Raw genomic sequence first — 23,673 nt, 5'->3', positions numbered from 1 at the left:
CTGCTACTTCTGCCTCCCAAATTCAAGAGATTCTTGTGCCTCAGCCTCCCAAGTAGCTGGGATTACAGGCCTATGCCACCACACACGGCTAATTTTTTTTTTTTTTTTTTGAGACAGTCTCACTCTGTTGCCCAGGCTGGAGTGCAGTGGTGCAATCTCAGCTCAGTGCAACCTCCGCCTCCTGGGTTTAAGTGATTCTCCTGCCTCAGTCTCCTGAATAGCTGGGATTACAGGCCACCCGCCACCATGCCCAGCTAATTTTTTTATTTTTAGTAGAGATGGGGTTTCACCATGTTAGTCAGACTGGTCTCGAACTCTTGACCTCGTGGACCTCGTGATCCACCCGCCTCAGCCTCCCAAAGTGCTAGGATTACAGGCGTGAGCCACTGCGCCTGGCCTAATTTTTGTATTTTTTAGTAGAGACAGGTTTGGCCATGTTGGCCAGGCTGGTCTCAAACTCCTGGCCTCAAGTGATATGCCCACCTTGGCCTCCCAAAGTGCTGGGATTACAGGTGTGAGCCAACGTGCCCGACCACTTTACAGATTTTACCATTTCAGGGAAGAGATTATCCCCACAGAGACTCAGCTGTAGAGTTGGGGTAAGCATTCACTTTCCCCCTATTTTCCTCAATAACTATCCCATTCAGGACTGTAACATGGGAAAATACCTCCTTAAAAGTAGAATATCAAAGGTAATTATTTGATAAACACTTCTGTAATGAGCAAGTCAAGATTGTCACTTGTTAGACATTGTGTGGACAAGAAGATTCAAAGAGGAGTGATCTATCTTCAAGGAACTCACCGTCTATGGGTTACAAGACCTCTAAGAATCTAATAAAAAGCAGTTACTGGTAAGTACTGTGAGTCACAAAAAAAACTCTACCTTTTCTTTCTTTTTTTTTATTTTTGAGACGGAGTCTCGCTCTGTCGCCCAGGCTGGAGTGCAGTGGCGCGATCTCAGCTCACTGCAAGCTCCGCCTCCCAGGTTCACGCCATTCTCCTGCCTCAGCCTCCCCAGTAGCTGGGACTACAGGTGCCTGCCACCAGGCCCAGCTAATTTTTTGTATTTTTAGTAGAGACAGGGTTTCACCGTGTTAGCCAGGATGGTCTCGATCTCCTGACCTCATGATCTGCCTGCCTCGGCCTCCCAAAGTGCTGGGATTACAGGCGTGAGCCACCGCACCCAGCCTTTTTTTTTTTTTTTTTTTTTTTTTGAGATAAGGTCTCCCTGTTTCCCAGGCTGAAGTGCCATGGCATGATCTCAGCTCACTGGAGGCTCCATCTTCCCGGCTAAAGGAATCCTCCCACCTCCGCCTCCTGAGTAACTGGGACTACAGGTGCATGCCACCACGCCTGGCTAATTTTTGTATTTTTAGTGGAGTTGCAGTTTCTGCCCATCTCAGCCTCCCAAAGTGCTGGGGTTATAGTCATGAGCCACCATGTCAGGCTCAAATGCCCAGTCTTGATTCACTCAGATTCCCCCACTTTCCTGTTCTCAATTTATCTCTGCTGAAGGTGCACAAGGCCCAGATACATACGTGTGTGTTAGTCTTATTGTCACCACCAGCAGCGTGCATTTAGTTTAGTTGAGATGAAGGTTTTTAATTTTATTTTATTATTATTTTTTTTGACACAGAGTCTCACTCTGTCGCCCAAGCTGGAGTGCAGTGGCTCGATCTCAGCTCACTGCAACCTTTGCGTCCTGGGTTCAAGCAATTCTCCTGCCTCAGCCTCCTAAAGTGCTGGGATTACAGGCATGAGCCACTGCGCCTGGCTGAAAGTTTTTTCAAAAGGAGTTTTTACTGGGAACAGAAAAAGAAACAAAACTAGATACCCAAATCTGCACAAAAGTTTACAATAGAGCATATGAAGTACAGATTCTAGAGCCTAACTTCAATGGCTAAAGAAAGATTTGTTTGATTGGGACATTTTGCAGGTCCTTTTGTTTTTGCCTAATCCCTATCTGAGGTAATATTAAGCAAAGATGCCCAGAGGAATAGTTCATGGTAGTTTTTTGTTTTTGTTTTTTGTTTTTTGAGACAGAGTCTCATTCTGTCACCCAGGCTAGAGTGCAGTGGCACAATCTCAGCCTCTGCCTCCCAGGTTCAAGCAATTCTCCTGCCTCAGCCTCCCAAGTAGCTGGGACTACAGGCACTCATCACCACACCTGGCTAATTTTTGTATTCTTACTAGAAATGGGGTTTCACTATGTTGGCCAGGCTGCTCTCAAACTCCTGACCTCAGGTGATCTGCCCTCCTTGGCCTCCCAAAATGCTGGGATTACTGGCATGAGCCACTGTGCCTGGCCATTCGTGGTAGTTTTAATTTGACAAAATGAGTGCTTAGCAGTTTTCTCTTTCCTCCTTTAAATGCCATCCCGTTTTCTCTGTAATATAGATCTCAGCCATTTCCGCTGACCCTGGGCATCACTCTCCTTCCTCTGCGCTGCCTTTCTCTTCTGCTTGAGTCAGATGCATTCTTACCTAGTTTCCAACAGTTCTTCCTTTGGACTCCAAGCTAACACCGACCTCGACATACTCTTTCCCCTCTCCTACAGAGACTTGGTTTAGGATTCCTGAAAGTAACACCGTGGACCCGTTTATTTGTCCAATTCAGCTTGCCCAAAGTATGTACCCTATTATCCACTCTTAGATAAGTGTTCTCATAGTTTCACCAGGTGATATTTACTCATCAGATGTATGTGTGACTCACTGTTAAACTTTTTATTCTGTTATTTTCTTTAAAACTCTCAGCTGGGTGCAGTGGCTCACGCCTATAACCCCAGCACTTTGGGTGGCTGAGGTGGGCGGATCACAAGATCAGGAGTTTAAGACCAGCCTGGCCAATATGACGAAATCCATCTCTACTAAAAATACAAAAGTCAGCTGGGCGTGGTGGTGTGTGCCTGTAATCCCAGCTACTCAGGAGGCTAAGGAAGGAGAATTGCTTGAACCCAGGAGGTGGAGGTTTCAGTGAGCTGAGATTGCACCACTGCACTGTAGCCTGGGTGACAGAGTGAGAATCTGTCTCGAAAAAAAAAAACCTCTAATGATTGCAACCACTGTGCTGTATTTTGTTATCTTGGAAACCTCTGATAGTAGAGAAGATTCAAGCACATGCTGATTCTGAATGTTCACCTTTGTTTTCTTTAGTAGACCATGTCTTAAGAGGAAGTCCTCATTTTTTATCCTTTTTCATTATGTTGTTGTGTACATGAGTTTGATTATTGGCTTCTTTTCAAAACTGGATTAGTGAAATCTAAATTCTATTACCTGTAGAGATTAATAGTCCTCTCACAAATGAAATGACATATTGATCTCCCAAAAGCCTGCCAAGCAGTTACTCACACAGAATGAGTATTATGGCTTGATCGATACTGCATTTTGATTTGGTGCTGATGGTGTCTGTGGTTTTACAGGGCTTCTTATTATGACACTATTTTCATTGAAATGAGAAATGATTTTTTTCTTCTAAGGTTTCTCAGGAAAGAAAAGCTAGTTGAATATTTTAAATTAGAAGATGAAGACAAAGGCTGCCAGGAACATTTTTTTTCTCCCCAAATAGAAATAAAGGCAGGGAGCAGGGCACGGTTCTTTGTGCCTGTAATCCCAGCTACTTGGGAGGATCTCTTGACCCCAGGAGTTTGAGACTGCAGTGAGCTATAATTACAACACTGCACTCCAACCTGGGCAGCAGCAGAATGAGACCTTGTCTCTTAAAAAAAATAAAATAAAAAAAGACATAAAGGCAGTATTGCATAGTGGTTAAGGATATAAATCATGAAGCCAGACTACAGAGCTTAAAATCCCCACTTTAGGCCAGGTGTAGTGGCTCACACCTGTAATCCCAGCACTTTGGGAGGCCAAGGCAGGCAGATCACCTGAGGTCAGGAGTTTGATACCAGCCTGACCAACATAGTGAAACCCCATCTCTACTGAAAATAAAAAAATTAGCCGGGTATGGTGGCAAGCATCTGTAGTCTCAGCTACTCGGGAGGCTGAAGCAGGAGAATCGCTTGAACCCAGGAAGCAGAGGTTGCAGTGAGCCGAGATCGTGCCACTACACTCCAGTCTGACTCTGTCTCAAAAAAAAAAACAAACCATAAAAATCCCAGCTTTGCTGCTTGCAAACTCTGTGATCTTGGACATATTATTTAACTTTTGTAAACTTTAGTTTTCCTTCTCTGTAAAAGGGAACAATGGTACCTAACTCAAGAGGTTGTCATGAGAATCAAGTGAATATATAAAACACTGAGAACAGTACCTGGCACAATCTATTATCAAGTTCAAATACGGTCCTTACATAGTCACTTCTCAGATTACTTGGCTGAGTTAGTTCCTTTCTGATGAATAAGGGGGTCCATTAATATTACAAGATTGCTGTTGAGCCATCTATTTTTTCCTTTCTTCTTTCTTACATATTTATCACCTTACCTGCTTCTATCAATAACCAGGAGAGGGATGGGGATACAGCTTGGCGATTAACATCTCAGGAGCACAAGTTGGACCTGTATTCTGCTTTCACCCTAATTCCAGTCTTAGCTCTTCTGCTTCTGCTTTATGACTAGATTATTCCATGGACAGACAGTTTCAGTTGTCAGAAAGAGTTCCTGTTGTTGAGCTGAAGTCTTAGTTTAAGATAAAGTATTGTTTAGCCCCAAAGGATATCAGGAATTTTAAATGTCATGTATGAATTCTTATCCCAGGAAGCCATGGAAAATTGAAATTACACCTCTCACTTATTCATACGTGTAGCACTGCAAATGAACCTGTGAGTTAAATCTGTTTTAATAAGCACTTCTAAGAAAAGACGCTATTTTTGCTGTGTGCAATAATCAGCAATTGACTAAAAGCTGCCACTCTTTAATATTCCAAAACTGTTGTCCTTAAATAAATGATCTTGGTTACACTCTACTGAGCATTCTATAACCCTTAGGAGTGTGTGATAGAGCTAGAATGAAATGTCTCAGACTCAGAACAGAGACCATTTGCCTCATTATGGGAGAGAATAGCCATGTGGTGATCCACAGTGGTTAATCAATGAGGAAGCAAGCCTGGAGACCCCTCTACGATCAATCTTCATTTTTCTTTGTAGCTTGAGCTTCCTCTGTTTTGTTTCATTCAGAATCCCTGAGACAACAAAAAAATAAGTCTTGAAATATCTGCAGTGTGACTCACTCCATTTTATCATAATTCTGCTGTGTGTGTGTGTGTGTGTGTGTGTGTGTGTGTTTTAAAGGGAATGTAAAAATGGATTTATAAATCTTAGCTGGTCTCCGCCCCCAGCTAGTAAGCCTGTGAAATATCAGCATAAAACACGGGGGACATCAAGCCATTTTCTGGGAGATCAATAAAGGAGGAGAGAAACCTTTTGATCTACATAGTAATCACTCCCTTCATCCTTTAAGAGTATGCAGCAGGGCATGGTAATGTAATAAAAACAGTTCTTTATTCAGCTAGATTTAGGAGCACCCACCCTTTTGAAAATGGCATGTGAAATATTTGAAAATCGCAAAATGCATGATGACTTCAACATAACCTGTACCTTAAGTTTGAAAATGTTGCAAAGCCAGTATTGTATGTTCTATAAAGAAAAATAAAATGTCACATATGAATTCTGCTTTAAACGCCCATGAAGCCCATTCTCTGTTATTTCCATTTTAAATTACTGTGCTAACTCTCTGGTACAGGCAGGGCGCGGTGGCTCACGCCTGTAATCCCAGCACTTTGGCAAGCCAAACCAGGCGGATCACTTGAGATGAGGGGTTTGAGATCAGCCTGGACAACATGGCAAAACCCTGTCTTTACAAAAACACAAAAATTAGCCAGGTGTGGTGGCACATACTTGTAATCCCAGCTACTTGGGAGGCTGAGGCATCACTTGAAACCAGGAAGCAGAGGTTGCGGTGAGCCAAGATCGTGCCATTGCACTTCAGCCTGGGCAACAGAGCAAGACTCTGTCTCAAAAAAACAAAAAACAAACAAAAAAACAAACATAAAAACACACACAAAATAACTATCAGGTACATAAACTTATTTTGTTGTAAGAAAATAAAAGTATTCTTACAAGTTAGGTGTTTTTCAGGAACTTAGAGACATCTGATTATATAATAAAAATAATATTAGTTGAAATTTAGTGATGGTACTTAGAAGTAAGCAACATTTCCAGCTCGCTCGCTCTCTCTCTCTGTGTGTGTGTGTGTGTGTGTGTGTGTGTTTAAACCCACTTACATCCAGAGAGATTTCTGACTTTGGGCTCTGTTTTGAAATCAATAGTTTGCCCAGGGTGGAGTGCAATGGTGTGATCTCGGCTCACTGCAACCTCCACCTTCTGGGTTCAAGCGATTCTCCTGCCTCAGCCTCCCAAGTAACTGGGATTACAGGTGCCCACCACCACACCTGGCTAATATTTTTGTATTTTTAGTAGAGATGGGGGTTTCACCATACTGGCCAGGCTGGTCCTTAACTCTTGACTTCAGGTGATCCACCTACCTCAGGTGATCCACCCGCTTTGGCCTCCGTAAGCACTGGGATTATAGGCATGAGCCACCACACCTGGCCAAAATCAATACTCTTATTAGATCTGGTTTATGGTGTCCTAATGGGATTCCTTCTTACTGGGATTGACCCAGGGTGGCTACACACAGTGGTCTCAGCTGGAGCAGAAAGTGTATGAGATGTTTGTGATTATATTTTCTGATAATTCCATAAATTTCCTGCCAGTGGGATTTTTTGTTTGTTTGTTTTGAGACAGTCTTTCTCTGTCACCAGGCTGGAGTGCAGTGGCGCGATCTCGGCTCACTGCAACCTCTGCCTCCCGGGTTCAAGTGATTCTCCTGCCCAGCCTCCCGACTAGCTGTGATTACAGGCGTGTGCCACCACGCCCAGCTAAGTTTTGTATTTTTAGTAGAGACAGGGTTTCACCATGTTGGCCAGGATGGTCTGTATCTCTTGACCTTGTGATCCGTCCACCTCAGCCTCCCAAAGTGCTGGGATTACAGGTGTGAGCCACTGCGCCTGGCCAAATTTCCTACCAGTGGGTTTAAAAAATTGAGGTAAAATTTATATAACATAAAATCAATCATTTTAAAGTGAATGATTCAGTGGCATGTGGTACATTCATAATGTTGTGCCGCCACCACCTGTATCTAGTTCCAAAACGTTTTCATCACACCAAAATAAAACCCCGTATCCATTGAATAGTCATGCCCCATTGCCTCCTCTCTCCAGCCCTGGCAACCTTTTTTTTTCTTTTTCTTTTTTTTTTTTCTGAGATGGTGTTTTGCTCTTGTTGCCCAGACTGGAGTGCAAGAGCACCATCTCAGCTCACTGTAACCTCTGCCTCCCAGGGTCAAGCAATTCTCCCACCCCAGCCTCCCAAAGCAGCTGGGATTACAGGCGTCTGCCACCACACCTGGCTAATTTTGTATTTTTAGTAGAGATGGGGATTCACCATGTTGGCCAGGCTGGTCTCGAACTTCTGATCTCAGGTGATCCGCCCGCCTCAGCCCCCCAGAATTCTTAGATTACAGGCATGAGCCACTGCGCCCAGCCAAGCCTTGGCAACTTTCAGTCTGCTTTTTATTGCGGTAGCTTTGTATTTTGTTTTTGTTTTTTGAGACAGGGTCTCACTGTGTCACCCAGGTTGGAATGCAGTGGCACCATCATGGCTCACTGCAGCCTTGAACTCCTGGGCTCAAGCAATCCTCCCACCTCAGCCTCCCAAATAGCTGGGACTACAGGTGTGCACCACCATGCCCAGGTAATTCTTGTATTTTTTGTAGAGATGGGGTTTTGCCATGTTGCCCAGGCTGGTCTCAAACTCCTGGAGTCATGTGGTCCACCCACCTCAGACTCCCAAAATACTGGGATTACAGGTGTGAGCCACCACACTCGGCCCCAGTTGATTTTTAAATATATATATATATATATATATATATATATATATATATATTTTTTTTTTTTTTTTTTGAGGCGGAGTCTTGCTCTGTCGCCCAGGCTGGAGTGCAGTGGCACTATCTCGGCTCACTGCAAGCTCCGCCTCCTGGGTTCACGCCATTCTCCTGCCTCAGCCTCCCGAGTAGCAGGGACTACAGGCGCCTGCCACCACGCCCGGCTAATTTTTTTGTATTTTTAGTAGAGATGGGGTTTCACCGTGTTAGCCAGGATGGTCTCGATCTCCTGACCTCGTGATCCACCCATCTCGGCCTCCCAAAGTGCTGGGATTACAGGCTTGAGCCACCGCGCCCGGCCTAAATATTTTTTTTTTCTGAGACGGAGTTTTGTTCTGCCTAGGCTGGAGTGAAGTGGTGCAATCTCAGCTCACTGCAACCTCCACCTCCTGGGTTCAAGAAATTCTCCTCCCTCAGCCTCCTGAGTAGCTGGGATTACAGGTGCGGGCCACCATGCCCAGCTACTTTTTGTATTTGTAGTAAGAGATGTAATTTCACCATGTTGGCCAGGTTGGTCCTCAACTCTTGACTTCAGGTGATCCACCTACCTCTGCCTCCCAAAATGCTAGGATTACAGGCGTGAGCCAGCATGCCCAGCCTTAAATACATTTTAAAAGCTATTTTATGTTTGTCCTTAGAGCCATTAATGGTGGCACTGGTCCTCTGTTTGAGTTCACAGGTAAGTTCTAGAAGTTTATCCCCACAATTATTTGTGACTTACATTAACTCCAGAGCTAAACTTTGGGCTGTAGCTTGCAGACAGTTGCTCAGATTTTGCCTCGTTAGCCAATGCGGTAGAATGAATTCTAAGTGTCCTGGATTGACCACCTCTTGTAGAATTGTCCCTTCTGTAATATGCCCTCATTTCCTGGCCCCTTCATGGGAAGCTACAGAATTCCTTTGCTGAATTATAAGAAAGCCCACCCCACCTCCCCCCCTTTTTTTTTAATAGAAAACTATGTAATTTTTGTCTATGTAATTTTTGTCAGAAGCAGAGGTGATTTGTGGTTGGCTGGGCCCAAAGTCCAGTTTTGAGATACCACCACCTCCCAGCAATGCAGGAAGGCAGCAGCTGAGGAAGTCTGCAAGTGTAGCAGTTTGCCTGGAGGATTTGGTGTTGCAAAAGGTTTCTGGGACAGAGAAACCTTAAGTAAAACATGGTGAGAAAGAGGTGAAATAAGATAAAAAGAAAGATTTCTACTCCCTTCAACAAGGGGATTTATGTAGAAAGGAAACATAAGGGCCAGGTGTGGTGGCTCCCACCTGTAATCCCAGTACTTTGGGAGGCCAAGGTGGGTGGATCATTCGAGGTCAGAAGTTCGAGACCAGCCTGGCCAACATGATGAAACCCCCGTCTCCACTGAAAATACAAAAATTAGCTAGGCGTGGTGGCACATACCTGCAGTCCCAGCTACTTGGGAGGCTGAGGCAGGAGAATCGCTTGAACCCAGGAGGTGGAGGTTGCAGTGAGCCAAGATCGTGCCACTGCACTCCAGCCTGAACAACAGAGCAAGACTCCATCTCATTAAAACACACACACACACACAAAAAAAAAAAAAAAAAGAAAGAAAGAAAAAAAAACACATAGGGAAGAAAAGCAAGCATTGTAGAGTCAAAAGACAAAGGTTCAAATCTTAGCCCTGCCACTTCCTGTGTGATATCAGACCAGGGTCTTAACCTTGATTCTGAGGTTCTACTTCTTCATTTGTAAAATGGGGATACAAATACTACACCTAACAAGTGGTTGTGAAGTTTATATAATTCTATGTTTACTACCTCATATAGCATCTGACACATAGTAAATAGGTACTGAATAAAATCTAGCTATTATTAATAAGTCTCAAGATGCAGGGGATATAATTGTCTAATGAATCTGAAAGTCATATGGGATATCATTAGCACATGCTGCAGGCTTTCCCCTCATCTCCTGAATCCATTTTGTTGTCTTGTTTACGTAACAGTTGATATCACTTGCTTTCCTTCCCTTGACCTCTCTGCTTTGATTCTGAACATTTTTCCATGTTAATGAATTAATCATTTTCAACTCTGTAAGTTACTCTTGTTTTTTTTGAGGCAGAGTCTCACTCTGTCGCCCAGGCTGGAGTGCAGTGGCGTGATCTCGACTCACTGCAGCGTCCACTTCCTGGGCTGAAGTGATCCTCCCACCTCAGTTCCCCAGTAGCTGTAACTACAGGTGCCACCAGAGTTGGCTAATTTTTATATTTTCTTGAGAGATGAGGTCTCCCTATGTTGCCCAGGCTGGTCTCGAACCCCTGGTCTCAGGCCATCTGCCCCCCTTAGCCTCCCAAAGTGCTGGGATTCCAGGCGGGAGCCACCACGCTTGGCCAGTATCTTTCTTCTATAAATGAGTTCATGGCAATTAAGGGTGACTGATTTCTGAGCTGAAGGTGAGAAATCAGTCAGAGCCAGACTGACTCTACACCCAAACAGTGCTTCTCTCAGTGAAAAGGCAGGAACCACAGAACACGAATTATGTTGGTGGGATTCGTGTCACTTTTAATTTCTTATTTTACTAATGTCTTACAATAAGTGTGAGGAGTAAAGACAGGGATGGGGTAAAAGGAAGAAGAGAAAAGTATCTTTCAAGTTCCTTGAACTATTGAAGCATGTGCTAGGATAAGAAAGTTCAGTAAAAGCATCATGTCCTTATCACCAGAGCTCTTAAAGGAGACATGGAACAGAGACGGGGCAACTCTTCAGCTCTGGCAGAAGTGACTGCTGGACAGAGAACAAATCCTGCATCAGCCTTGGCACACATGAAAGACTGGGCAACGCAGATGCTACACAGTTGGGCAGATGAAGAGCTGACTGTCCAGAATCTACTTCTAGCAAGCGAATAGGCGCATGCACACCCCTTCTCTGGTCTGGGTGTCTCTTCCTCTCCGGCAGGACCCCACCAACTGTGCAGCCATGGGGTAAGTGTTGGGGAAGTCTTTTAGAAAAGAGAAAGATTTCTTTCTTATGTTTGCTGGTGGTGTTGATTGACCAGAAGTGGTTTTTTTTTTTTTTTTTACTTTGGGGCGGTAGCATTGTGTTCTGGTGACAAAATATCCTACACTTAGCACTCGTAAAAGGCATAGGAGAGTGAAAGCGAGGCCTTTTTAGGACCTAGACTAGTGGGAAGGGGAATACGTGGATTCTAAGTGTAAGGGGATGAAAAAGCTAATTCTATATCACCACAAATGAACTGACACGTAAATGACACCTTGGCTTTTTCCACTCATAGAAACACTCATTTCTCTAGCTTATACTACTAAATCTAAGGTCAGTTTCATCACAGTTTGGAATAACTATTTACTGTGCTTCTAAAGTAAAGGTGAAAAGCTACATCCTTAATAGTTTTTTTATCCTAATTAAATGGATTTGTGTAAGCTGAAAGCCTAAAGTCTAGGGATTCTTTTCATTATTTTATATGTTGGGGGAAACCCTTAAAATTCATCACTGCCATTTTTTTAACCTACAGAATTGAAAGAATATGAAATGGGCAGGGATAAGTAATTACACGAATCATAGACATGGTCAACATGCATCTAATTTTACCCACTGAGCAAAGAGAGCAAATGGGGGTAAGTTCTTTTGAGGAGAACCAAAATGTGTTTAAATGGGAAGAATACTACACTAGACTATTTTTTTCCTACATGGAAGAAAAGGATATATGCAATTGAGGGAGGTGGAAGGTGTCCATTAAACAAACGCCTATTATTTGTGAAATAGTTCTATCAGAGTGGAATTGGGTGTGGACCATTAGTTTATCTTTGGCAGTGATCTTACGTTTTAGGTATCTAGAGTAAGATTATTTAGCTGGGTAATGGCTGGGTAGTGTGAATAGTTTTAATTCAGTTCACAGCAAATGACGATGATCACAGATTTAGCACCTTAGTTTGTACTTCCTCTGCACCTGAATCATCGATCACTGTGAAGCATGAGCTGAAGGTCAGAAAGCTGTATTCTTAGATAACTCATCTGTGATTGCTCCAGGACTGCAGTTTACTTCAATCTAAGGGGTGGTTTTCTTATTACAGAAGGTAAGTATTCAATACTAAATATGAGACTGAAGCTTTGAAGATATTTTATAGTGGTGGCAGGTGTTATGGTTCAGGAATAGGCTGTTTAACAAGTCAAATGCATATCATTCCCTCTTAAGCATTAACTTTTTCGAAGCAATGGAATTATATTTTTTGGCTTGAAATGGTGGTTTCTTCTATATTTGATTTCTCGGTTTTCTTAGTAGATATCACTGTCTCCTCTAATATTTCTTCAAAACTTTCCCCTATCTGGGAGGTTTTCTTAGAGGCTACCTTAGATGCCTCCTCCTCCTCCTCCTCTTTCTTAAGTGATAGCCCAGTGGATGAGACTTTGGAGGTTGCAGAACTGAGGATTCTAGGTGGGAGCAGATAACTTGGATTGGGAAGTGGATTCAGCCCCGAAATGCTTAACCCACTGGTGCTAAAACGTGTCTCCTCGCCTTCCAGCAGTTTCCTGTAAATCCAACAGAGAACAACTCTTAGGAAGTCAATAACTTTTTCCCCCTAGAACTCAACTCTCCAGTCCTGATTCATTTGAGAGAGATTCCAAAGGACTTTGGAGTTTCTTCATGAGATTGAAACCAACAAATACTTAATTTCAAAGCTCAAAGCGTTGGACCGCGTGCATACACATGCACACACACATTCCTTCCGCACCAGCTATGTTTAAAGCATTGTCAAAGGGAAACCTATCCTATTAACAAATACATTCCAGGAGGAAAACCTACAACTCCCCTTGGTCACATCACACCCATTTTTGGCAATTAGCAACAAAGCTCTAGGGAGAAGTAATTTTCCTAATTAACACCTTAGCTGCAATAGGGATAAGGAGGTGAGATGTCCACAAAGGTGGTAGAAACTGCTTTATTCAAGAGATTGGTACGTTTTCAGTGTATAAGAGTACAAAATTTGAGATTTGTACTTTTTCATTGTATAAGAGTACAAAAGGAATAGAACCAGCAATAACGAAGATTTGAGATTTGTACTTTTTCAGTGTATAAGAGTACAAAAGGAATAGAACCAGCAATAACAAAAGCCAGTGAATGACACTATTTCAGATAACAGATTTTTATCAGCGTGACTGAAACAGTCCTATAAAAGAGTGGCCCCCAAACCATGTTTCTCATAACTCTTAATAGTTTTTTAATCATCTTTTTTTTCTTTTTTTTTTTTTTTTTTGAGACAGAGTCTCACTGTCTCCCAGGCTGGAGTGCAGTGGCATGATCGCAGCTCACTGCAACCTCCATCTCCCAGGTTCAACCTATTCTCCTGCCTCAGCCTCCAGAGTAACTGGGACTACAGGTGTGCGCCACCACGCCTGGCTAATTTTTGTATTTTTAGTAGAGATGGGGTTTCACTATGCTAGCCAGGCTGGTCTTGAACTCCTGATCTCAAGTGATCCACCTACCTCGGCCTCCCAAAGTGCTGGGATTATAGGAGTGAGCCACCGCACCCGGCCCCAAATCCTATTTTTAAAGTTACGAGTCTCATGGGTTTCTATTTTAACCTCTGTGTACTCACATTATCCCCTTAAATCCTTTCAGAGGTACATAGAATACTCCGGGACTAGTAAGATGGAGCTGGATTATATCTAAGTAGAAGGATGGAGCAGTTGGCTCAGCTGAAAGGGGCCAGTGATGCCCTTCTTCCCTCCCTCACCAGTCAGAAGCCAGAGAGACTAGACCCACTTATTTGGGCAGTATTGCCCCTAGGTGACTGGATTTCCTTGGGTAAGCAGGCCCTTTGCAGTACCTGTAAGCTGCTATCTCAATGTCAAGAGCCATTTTGACATTGAGCAAGTCCTGGTATTCCCGAAGGTGGCGTGCCATCTCACTCTTGGTGTTCCTCAGATCATTCTCCAGCTGCCCAATGCTATCCTGAAAAGTAACATATCCAAAATAGTTAGGCCAAACCAGCTGAAATTCCTCAGGATTTCCAGAAGGCAAGGATTCCCAACCCTGACTACATATTAAAACCACCTACTGAACTTATAACTTGCTTATATCCAGGCCTGTCCCTGAGCCCAGATCCAGATTCATTGGTTCTGGGGTGGGGTCCCAGCATTTGCATTTTTTTCATAAAGGTCCCCAGGAGATTTGAACTCATGGTGAGGACTGGGAACTTTTACCCAAAGGGCAAGTGAACACCTGCCCTTTTCAGGATAGCCACAAGGCATATAGTTCTCAACTGAAGATGGAGATGACTTTTTTTTTTTTACACTTACCATCCCTCCCTTGCTTACTGTATTGCTGCTAAATAACTCTATTGTAGCATGTGCTTTCCAAAATCCAAAGCCTCAGTTTAGCAGCTTAGATTCAGAAAATTCCAACTGTGGAAAGCACAGAGAGCTTTCCAGCAAGACCTCTCTGCCTCCATTCATTTTGATGATTTCCTAGAAGCCTGCTAATCAGTCACTTTACTGAGAGCATTTTACAGTATAGGTAAGGAGAAAGCAGAAATACTCCATAGAATTTTTTAAAAACCAAGGCATGGAAGAGAAATCGCTTTATATTTATATATTTATAGTCCTTGAGCAGCCAGAAGGAATTTTTTTTTTTTTTTTTTGAGACAAGGTCTTACTCTGTTGCCTAGGCTGGAGTACAGTGGTGTAATCACAGCTTACTGGCAGCCTCAAAACTCCTGGGCTCAAGCGATCTTCCTGCCTTAGCTTCCCCAAGCAGTTGGGACTAACAGGTGTGCACTACCATGCGTGGGTAATTAAAAACAATTTTTGTTTTGTAGAGATGAGGTATTATTTTGTTGTCCAGGCTGGTTTCGAACTCCCGGCCTCAAGGGACACTCCTGCCTTTACCTCCTAAAGTGCTTAGATTACATGTATGAGCCACCATGCCCAGCCTGGTCTTTTCTTTTGCTCCTTAACTATACCAAGTTCATTGCTGTCCCAGGCCCTTTAGGCTTGTTATGTCCTCTATCTAAAATGTCAGTCTTTACATGGCCGACTCCTTGTCATAGAAGATTCAGTTCACCTGGGCTTGGTGGCTCACAGCTGTAATCCCAGCACTTTGGAAGGCTGAGGCGGGAGAATCACCTGGAGTTGGGAGTTCAGGACCAGCCAGACCAACATGGAGAAACCCCGTCTCTACTAAAAATACAAAAATTAGCTGGGTGCAGTGGCAAGTGCCTGTAATCCCAGCTACTTGGGAGGCTGAGGCAGGAGAATTGCTTGAATCCAGGAGGCAGAGGTTGCAGTGAGCCAAGATCGTGCCACTGCACTCCAGCTTGGGCAACAAGAGTGAAACTTCGTCTCAAAAAAAAAAAAAAAAAGGATTCAGTTCAAATGTCCTCTCCTGCCAGGCACGATGGCTCATGCCTGTAATCCCAGCACTTTGGGAGGCTGAGGCAGGAAGATCACCTGGGGTCAGGAGTTCGAGACCAGCTAGACCAACATGGAGAAACCCCATCTCTATTAAAAATACAAAAATTAGCCGGGTGTGGTGGTGCATGTCTATAATCCTAGCTACTAGGGAGGCTGATGCAGGAGAATCACTTGAATACGGGAGGTGGAGGTTGCAGTGAGCTGAGATCGCGCCATTGCACTCCAGCCTGGACAACAAGAATGAAACTCCATCTCAAAATAAATAAATAAATAAATAAATAAATAAATAAAATGTCCTCTCCTCAGACAGGTCTTCCTTTGCATCCAATTTAAGTATTTACCCTTGACCAATCCAGCACTTTATTTTACTTTAAGCCAGAGCAGCTGCTGGCCCTTGCAGGAACCTTGTGCAAATTAGAAAAAGATACCCCCAATGGGAGAACAAATTAGAAAAAAAAGGACTCAGTTGAATGCAGCCACCCTGCTCTTAGCTCTTACCATTATATGAAATTATCTTCCTCTTTTTTTTTTCCCCCCGAGATGGAGTCTTGCTCTGTTACCCAGGCTGGAGTGCAGTGGCACAATCTCAGCTCACTGCAACCTCTGCCTCCTGGGTTCAAACAATTCTCCTGCCTCAGCCTCCCGAGTAGCTGGGATTATAGGTGCACACCACCACGCCTGGCTAATTTTTGTATTTTTAGTAGAGACGAGGTTTCACCATGTTGGCCAGACTTGAACCCTTATCCTTGTGATCCACCGCCTCAGCCTCCCAAAGTGCTGAGATTACAGGATTGAGCCACAGCGTCTGACCCCAGCAATTTATTAGTTTATACTAGTTTATTTTCTGTTGCATTCCTCTAAAACAGAGTTTTACAACTTTGGCAGTATTGATGTTTTGGGCTGGCTAATTATTTGTTATTGTGAAATGCAAGATATTTAGCAGCATCCCTGGCTGGATGCCAGAAGCACATACTTCCCTCTCCCATTTGCAATAACAAGAAAACGTCTCTAGGGCATGGCGCGGTGGCTAATGCCTGTAATCCCAGCACTTTGGGTGGGTGAGGCAGGCGAATCACTTGAGGCTGAGCTGGGAGAATTGCTTGAGCCCAGTAGGCGGAGGTTGCAGTGAGCCATGATAGTGCCACTGTGCTCCAGTCTGGGTAACAGAGCAAGACCCTGTCTCAAAAAAAAAAAAAAAAAAGGACACAATGATTGGGGGTTATTTTTAAGAAACAGTGATGCAGGATCAGACGCGGTGGCTCATGCCTGTAATCCCAGCCCTTTGGGAGGCCAAGGCAGGCAGATTGCGAGGTCAAGAGATTGAGACTATCCTGGCCAACATGGTGAAACCCCGTCTCTACTAAAAATACAAAAATTAGCTGGGCGTGGTGGCGCGTGCCTGTAATCCCAGCTACTCGGGAGGCTGAGGCAGAAGAATCACTTGAACCCGGGAGGCGGAGGTTGCAGTGAGTCAAGATCATGCCATTGCACTCCAGCCTGGGCAACAAGAGCAAAACTCCATCTCAAAAAAAAAAAAAAGAAAAGAAAAGAAACAGTGATGCAGATAAACATATCAGAAATCTCAAGAAAGTTAAGTGTTGACAGGCCCTTGAAACTCCCCTTGTGTGAGAATGATAAAACAATGGTGAAAGGTAGGGCTAAGACATCAGGGAGTGCAAACTTCCAAATCAAGAGAATTTGCAGAATTAAAATCCCTGCCACCTACCTGTTCTATAAATATTGACAGGAATACTGCAAAGAAGAGTCTCAATTGACTGACGGGTACAGAGCAAGGAATGACAGCCAGTAGGAAAAATACACATTATACTGGACCGTGATGCATATATTTCAAAGTGTGTTAAGAGATCATGAGGTCTTAAAGAGATTTTTACCAAGAAATTTTACCTGATAGTTCCTATTTGAGGTTACAATCAATTCTGCTACTGACATATTAGGGACAAGAGAATCAATATTACTGTGGTAAGAGGGAAAAGAGTCTAGGGTGAGGGAAAAGAGTCTAGGGTGAGGGAAAAAGGAGAAAGAAGAAAATATGATTATGCAAAGAAGGAGGAGGAATGCTATATGAAGATAAGAGGAGGATTTCATCAGGAACTTTGGGTTGCAGTTTTTGCTCTGCCACTAACACCCATTGGACCTCAGCCTGTTTTCTACATTTTAGTTCCTTCCAATCTTCTACTTCCGCATATGAAAAGTTATAATGTTTATTCTTTTTCTAAGGTGTTCTAAGATCCTCAAATTAGGATTTCAATTTAATATATCTCACATGTACATTAATATATGATGAGTCTATTATCTGTTAAATTAGTGGGCATTAGAACAGCATGGCACACAGGAAGAACTCAGTAAATGTTAGTGATTTTTATTCTTGATAATATCATACCACGTGGCCCTCTATCCTTTTGATGATATGGACAAATTAATCACAAGCCCTCACTATTATCAACCCCTTAGATAACAAACAAATGTATAAAAACACTTTAATATTGGATAGTTGGAGGCATATACCCTAAAGCACCAGATTTTTTTTTTAATAACAATTTTGAATAAAAAGCCTTAAGTGGCTTATACCACTCACAATCAGGACATTAAACATAATGCCACCTTCCACAGTAATTAAGGGTCATGATAATAATCAACTTTAAAAATAATTCGGTGACATCTTTTAGGTCAACTGAGGTATATTAGGCTGTTTAATTCTACCCTAAAAGGCCCCAAAGTGCAGTGTTTGAAATAGTGTGGATGCTCATTGATTTTCTTTGTTCTGAAAGATGAACAGATCTACTGCTGCTCATTCTTAACAATGCCTGACTCCAGTGTTTCCCATTCTCCATCTTGCTGCAGTCTTGAAACCAAATAAAAAAGCATTTTGAGATCATGTTAAGAATGAATAGGGGGCAGTATAGGTGCCAAGTTCCTAATATGTGGCTTAGAGATAGATGATATGTCTCATCAGCAGGTTAATTAGGTCCTTGCTTAAAACATGATTGTTGTTTCACAGCTGTGTTTTCTGAATAAGAGGTGGTTGGGGAGCTGAGCTCTAGACAGATGAGATTTCCTTGAACTTCCAGGTTGCAGATTTCATAGATCTATTTTACAGATCACTGTAGAGAAAATCACAACTTTGCTCCTTTCAGAAGGAACTGTGCTGTGTGCTGACCATTGACTGCTCTTCAATGTCTGGTCTCTTTGTTTGCGCTCTCCTCCCCACATCAGGCTGAGTCTTGCATTGCCCTTCAGAAGCCCTGCCAAAGATGGCCTCCAGCTCGAGATCTGAGCAGAGCGCTGCAGTCTGTCCCCTCCCCCAACCACGCAGCTGCTGCCGGCTTAGCCTGAGGGAACGGGAGAGCGGCACGCCCAGCTCCAGCTGGGGTCTCTCCTGGAGGAGCTAAGACAAACGCTGAGCATCGTGTCCATGGTTGGAAGGATGCCGGGTGGAGTAAGAGAAATGACTGGCCACACTAACATCTGCAGTGGTGAAGAACGACAGAGCTGTGGATTTCAGCACGTTTGGGGGGCCCTGGGTCAGGGGGGGCAGTAGTGAGTGCCCCACATCTGATTGAAAGAGGCTATTTAGAATTACTGCTCTGCATAATCAACTTTAGTGGGGACAGAGGATTTTTATTTGTGGTTCACCATGCTTTATTCTCACGCCTATCTTTCCTTTGTCCCCATCTTTTTCTTTCCTCCACCACACTCGAAAATCCTGCATTATACGTATCTCTGTAAACTACTTTACTGGAAGAAGTGGTTTAGATCAGTGTACTCCAAAATCAGTCTGAGGACCAACAGGATGCAGCACTTTTATTGAAAAATGCATATTCCTGGGCCCTACCTGTGAACTGCTGAATCCATATCTTTGGGAGTGGGCCTGATAATTTAAGCCCCCAATTGACCTTAGAGTGTCACTGGGTTTAGGATCCACGAGTTTAAATTTATTTCTATAAAGATGCTATCATGGTAGCCCAGGTGACAGTAATGCAGTAAGATAGGGAGGGGCAAACAAAACAAAATGAAACAAAAACCAGGTGGAAGAGCTTAAAAAGATCAAATGTAGCTAATTTTAGAAATGGATCTATCAAGCTATGGATTTATATGCAGCCACTGTCACCTCCAATCTCCAAGGGGCCAGCCCCTTCCTGCTACTTAATTAGGCTGTACTCCAATCTCATAATGGAGAGAAAAGAGCAGACTTGGCTTGTCTCCCTGGAGAGCATTAACCTGCAGTGATCTTGATCATTCAGCAAGGTCTTTCAAGGAAAGCTTCAACTTTCCAAGACTGACCACAGTAGAGGTCTGAGACCCCGAGTACCCTCCAAGAATGTCTTTTGACATCTTTAACAGAACTGGGACTCTAAAGGTGCCGAAGTGGCTATGTAGGCACCAGAATTGCCCTATGTCAGAAATGGAAACCCCGTCAGCTTTTTATGCAGAGGGGAGTTGCATTTGGCTTTTGAAGACAATAGCCTGAGCTCTTCCTAATCTCTTCTCTTGCCTGATTCAGACTCTCTCATACACTATTGTGTACTCACTGTGTCACCTTGAATCATTTTTTACCCTTTCAAAAGTGTAAGAAGGTTTCTTTCCTCAAATAGGCTATCAGCTCTCTGAGGCAGAGAAGATGTGACTTTAATGGGGCCTTCCTGTGTTTCATAGAGGGTGTCAAGTTTGAAAAGAAAAATGGCCCTACCATTAATCTCTGTAGCAGAAGAAGGAGAAGAGCCTCCCATTACTGCAGTGAAAGGTGGGGATGAGATGAGAGAGCAAGAAAACAATGGCTAACTCTCACTGTAGAAAGGGAAGCTTTTCACCTTGGTCAGCACTGCTAAGACTGTTAGAACAGTCAGAGACACCCTTGTGGCATCAGGCCTTTAGGATCTGCAGGTAAGGCTTGAGCCCCAGCTTAGCCTTAGGTCCCAAGGATTAGGGAACCAGCTCTCTGTTGTCTGACCTCCTCTTCCACTCCCATCAGCAGGTCCTCTGTGGCTCTAAAGGCTCAAGCTGATGGGGGCAGCACCGCAGAACTGCAGATACTGCAGTTTCTCTGTTGTTTTTGTTTGTTTCCTGTAGACCATGTCTGGATGACCCTACCATCATTGTCTAATGATGAAAGCCTTTTACAGCAAACAAGCCAGGCAAAACTGTCACTACCTCTTAGAATGTATGGGCTATAAAAGGCAAACAGAGAACATGGAAAAGCCCAATTCAGCTGGCAGCTCTGAGTAAGTTATCCTTTTTTTGTAGAAATACTGGGCTACCCCTCCAGAAGACCACCTAGCTCGTCCTTGGAGACTTCTAGAAGAAAAAAATGAAGTCTCAATTAGCCAAATGTGATTAATTCAGGCCATCCAGGGGTTATGGTACATAATGAAAAGTTCAAGTTATGGATTTTGAAGCAGAGATGGAAGTACTTATTTGAATGATAATGCAATACCAAACTAACCTAAACAGTTCAAGCAGGCTTTTTTCCTCCATCAAAGGAAGTTATTTGTAACAAACAGCAAATACCTGCACATCAATAAGAATTCTTTAGCTTCTGATTAAAATGTTACTTTTGAGATTTCATTCCTTTCTTGGTTCTATTTTACCAGTGTTCCAAGCCCTATTAATTTCGCCAAATGTAAACTTTAATCCCAGCTAGAATTATTGCAAGTTTCTGAATTATTGTCATTCAAAGGAGCTTTTATTGTACCTTGAAACTGAACTACACTATTTTAATTCTTTTCTACACCTTCCATTTACCCTGTCTCCTGCCTCTGTGCCCTTTGTGGTCATAATCCCAGAATGTCTTATATAGTAAAATGGAAGATGCAATGGCCTTTGTTGGGAAGAAATAGCCAATTAATACCTTCACAGAAGCTTAGAGGACAGGGAAAGATGGAAAAAAATACATACACTAGAACAAAGAAAAACCATCTCTGTGACTTATCACATACACTTGCGATGAAAAAAACATTAACAAAATAGGAATTTTGAAGTGGGACCTCATAGCTGCTGAGTAAATCAAATGGTTTTTGTTTAGTGCTAAGCCATCCATGAAAGCCAAAATTGATGTTGTCTATGAGGTGACCTTTGATTGCAGGTAGCCAAGACTGATGTGTTGGTGTTGCAGGGAAAAAAAAAAAAAAATCAAAGCAGTTAATTGTCTAGAGATTCATAACTGGGACACGAGACGGGAGAGACATCATTTCCGAGATGGGAAGAACTCGAGATCAGCACCGTGGACAGCGCCCCGAACTTTCACATTTTGCCAACAGGCGAACGCTTTCTTTAGGAGGAAAAATGTCAGCGGGTGGACAAGGGAATCGTGTGTGTGTTGGGGGAAGAGGGTAGAGCAGGTTGGTTGCCACTAGCTCAAGCATCGCTCAGCTTGTTGGCTCCCAATCTCTACTTTTTGGAGGGCGAAAGTCAAGAAAATGGGATAGGACTCTTCCCAGTTCAGTATCGCATTCTTCCTTCAACCCTGAAGTAGACCATACTCCATAAATATCTTCTAGGGCGCACAGAAAGCCTTTCAAAGTCAACCAAACAAGCCAGATAGCCGAGATAGCACCGCCCACGTAACCTGCCCCGTTGGGCTCAGTCCTACTTTGGGTGGGGCACTGTTCTCCTAGTCGCCAGTGTGTGTAGGCCCGCTTGCTGACAGACAGGCAGAGTTAGGTTTTCGAACCTCAAAGAAATTTAAGGGCTTATTTGTTTGAAGGGCTGGGGCAGGGACATAAATGAGGGGCATTCCCTAAAATTAACAGTGAAGACTCCAGGGCTTTTTGTTTACCAGTGCCTCCAGCCGGGGCTCTTCTCTTCTCTCTTTTGCCCTCCCCCTAAGTCCTGGGGCCCAGTTTTACCAGAGGAAGTGGGCGCGGGAGAGGGCAGGGCGCTCCTCCCCAAGCCCAGCCCCGGCCCTTACCTGGTAGCCAGCCACCTCGGCACTGTGCCGCTCCTCCAGCTCCAGGATCTGCCTCTCCAAGGACTCGTTGGCCCCGCGCAGGCCCTCGATCTCGATGGTGCGCGCCTGCAGCTGGCGCCGGTACTCGTGGATCTCCTCGCGGCTGGCCCGGATGGCCTCGGTGCTGCGCGCCGCCTGCTCGTTCAGGTTGGCGAACTTGGACTTGTACCATTCTTCCGCGGACTGCAGGTTCTTAGCGGCCAGGGACTCATACTGGGCGCGGATCTCCCTCAGCGCCGAGGTCAGATCTGGTTTAGCCACAGCCACGTCCACCTCGGCCGCGGCCTGCGACGACGCCTGAAGCGTGGCCAGCAGCTCAGCTACCTCCTCGTCGTGCACCTGGCGCACGAAGGCCAGCTCGTCCAGCAGCGACTCCACCTTCTTTTCCAGGTCCAGGCGGGCCAGCGTGGCGCCGTCCACGTCGCGCTGCTGCGCCTTCAGGGCGCGCTCGGCGCCTTCGCGTCCGCGGCTCTCCTCCTCGCAGCGCGCCCGCAGCCGCTGCACCTCCTCGGCCAGCCCGTCGCGCTCCAGCAGGGCCTGCGCGCGCGCCGAGCTGGCCTCCTCCAGCTGCGCGCGCAGGTCGCGCAGCTCGCGCTGGAAGAGCTCGCCGACGCGCGACGGCTCGGCGTGGCGCTGTCGCAGCGCGGCCAGCTCGGCCTCCAGCGCGCGGTTCTGCGTCTCCAGCTGATGCACCTTCTCGATGAACACGGCGAAGCGGTCGTTGAGGCCCTGCAGCTGCTCCTTCTCGTTGGTGCGGATGATCTTGTACTCGTTGGTGCGCGCCGCCGCCTGGCTCAAGTCCAGCCCATCCGACGCCGGAGGCCGGCGATAGGCCAGGCCGAGGCCGAGCGACGAGGCCGAGGAGCAGGCGGCCGAGGAGGCCACATTGCTGCGGGACAGCGACTGCGAGCGGAAGCCGCCCGCGCCGCCGGCCCCGGAGAGGCGGGCGGACAGGCGAGAGCCATCCCCGAACACCTTGCGGTAGGAGGAGGAGGAGCACAAGTAGTGCTCCGAGCCGAAGCTCATGGTGCAGGGATCCGGGCCGGACGTGCGGCTTCGGCGAGAGCTACAGAAGAAAGGAGAGGTGCGGCTGGTAGGGCGCGGCGGGGCGGTGCGCTCCGGCTTTTAAGGCGCTGGGGCTGGGGCGGCGCGTTGGGGGCGGAGCTCCTGCTCAGAGTCTGGCAGGGAGAGGGAAGGGGGGCATCCAGGAGCGGGGGCGGGGAGGCGCAGTGACTACCGCAGTTGCGCGCACGACGACCTGGGGCGCGGGGACAGGGCAGTCTGCGTCGGAGTCGCCCTTTTCTGCAGAGCCTCTCCCCAAGAATCGACTGCTTCGGAAGTGACTCGAGCGGAGGGGTGCCTAAATGACTGAGGT

General features: G+C 45.1%; 2 protein-coding genes across 2 annotated transcripts in view; one reads left to right on the top strand and one right to left on the bottom strand.

Moving 5' to 3' along the window:
- Nucleotides 1-10,442: 10,442 nt before the first annotated feature.
- INA (internexin neuronal intermediate filament protein alpha) lies at nucleotides 10,443-23,324 on the bottom strand. Its single transcript, XM_007964000.3, has 3 exons — nucleotides 22,260-23,324; nucleotides 13,750-13,874; nucleotides 10,443-12,451 (listed from the first exon to the last, which is right to left on the bottom strand). Exons 1-3 carry the CDS (start codon nucleotides 23,322-23,324, stop codon nucleotides 12,142-12,144), a joined length of 1,500 nt encoding a protein of 499 aa, XP_007962191.3. The 3' UTR covers nucleotides 10,443-12,141.
- Nucleotides 23,325-23,361: 37 nt separating this feature from the next.
- The window catches only part of NT5C2 (5'-nucleotidase, cytosolic II), a 193,749-nt gene continuing 193,437 nt past the window's right edge, over nucleotides 23,362-23,673 (top strand). Inside the window, exon 1 of the mRNA XM_038009509.2 lies at nucleotides 23,362-23,382. The gene's annotated coding sequence lies outside the window, so the exon portion shown is untranslated. The remainder of the gene's footprint in view (nucleotides 23,383-23,673) is intronic.

This window comes from Chlorocebus sabaeus, chromosome 9 (genome assembly GCF_047675955.1).
Source record: "Chlorocebus sabaeus isolate Y175 chromosome 9, mChlSab1.0.hap1, whole genome shotgun sequence".
In the NCBI taxonomy this organism is placed as follows: Eukaryota; Metazoa; Chordata; class Mammalia; order Primates; family Cercopithecidae; genus Chlorocebus; species Chlorocebus sabaeus.
The sequence above is the reverse complement of the archived record's forward strand: the minus strand, read 5'-3'. Positions and strand labels throughout refer to the sequence as shown.

Coding starts and splice junctions, on each gene's coding strand:
- INA (XM_007964000.3), bottom strand. CDS start 23,324: ATGAGCTTCGGCTCGGAGCACTACTTGTGCTCCTCCTCCTCCTACCGC. Junction 13,875..22,259: donor CCGAGGTGGCTGGCTACCAG/GTAAGGGCCGGG, acceptor GTTACTTTTCAG/GATAGCATTGGGCAGCTGGA. Junction 12,452..13,749: donor ATTGAGATAGCAGCTTACAG/GTACTGCAAAGG, acceptor TTGGATTTACAG/GAAACTGCTGGAAGGCGAGG.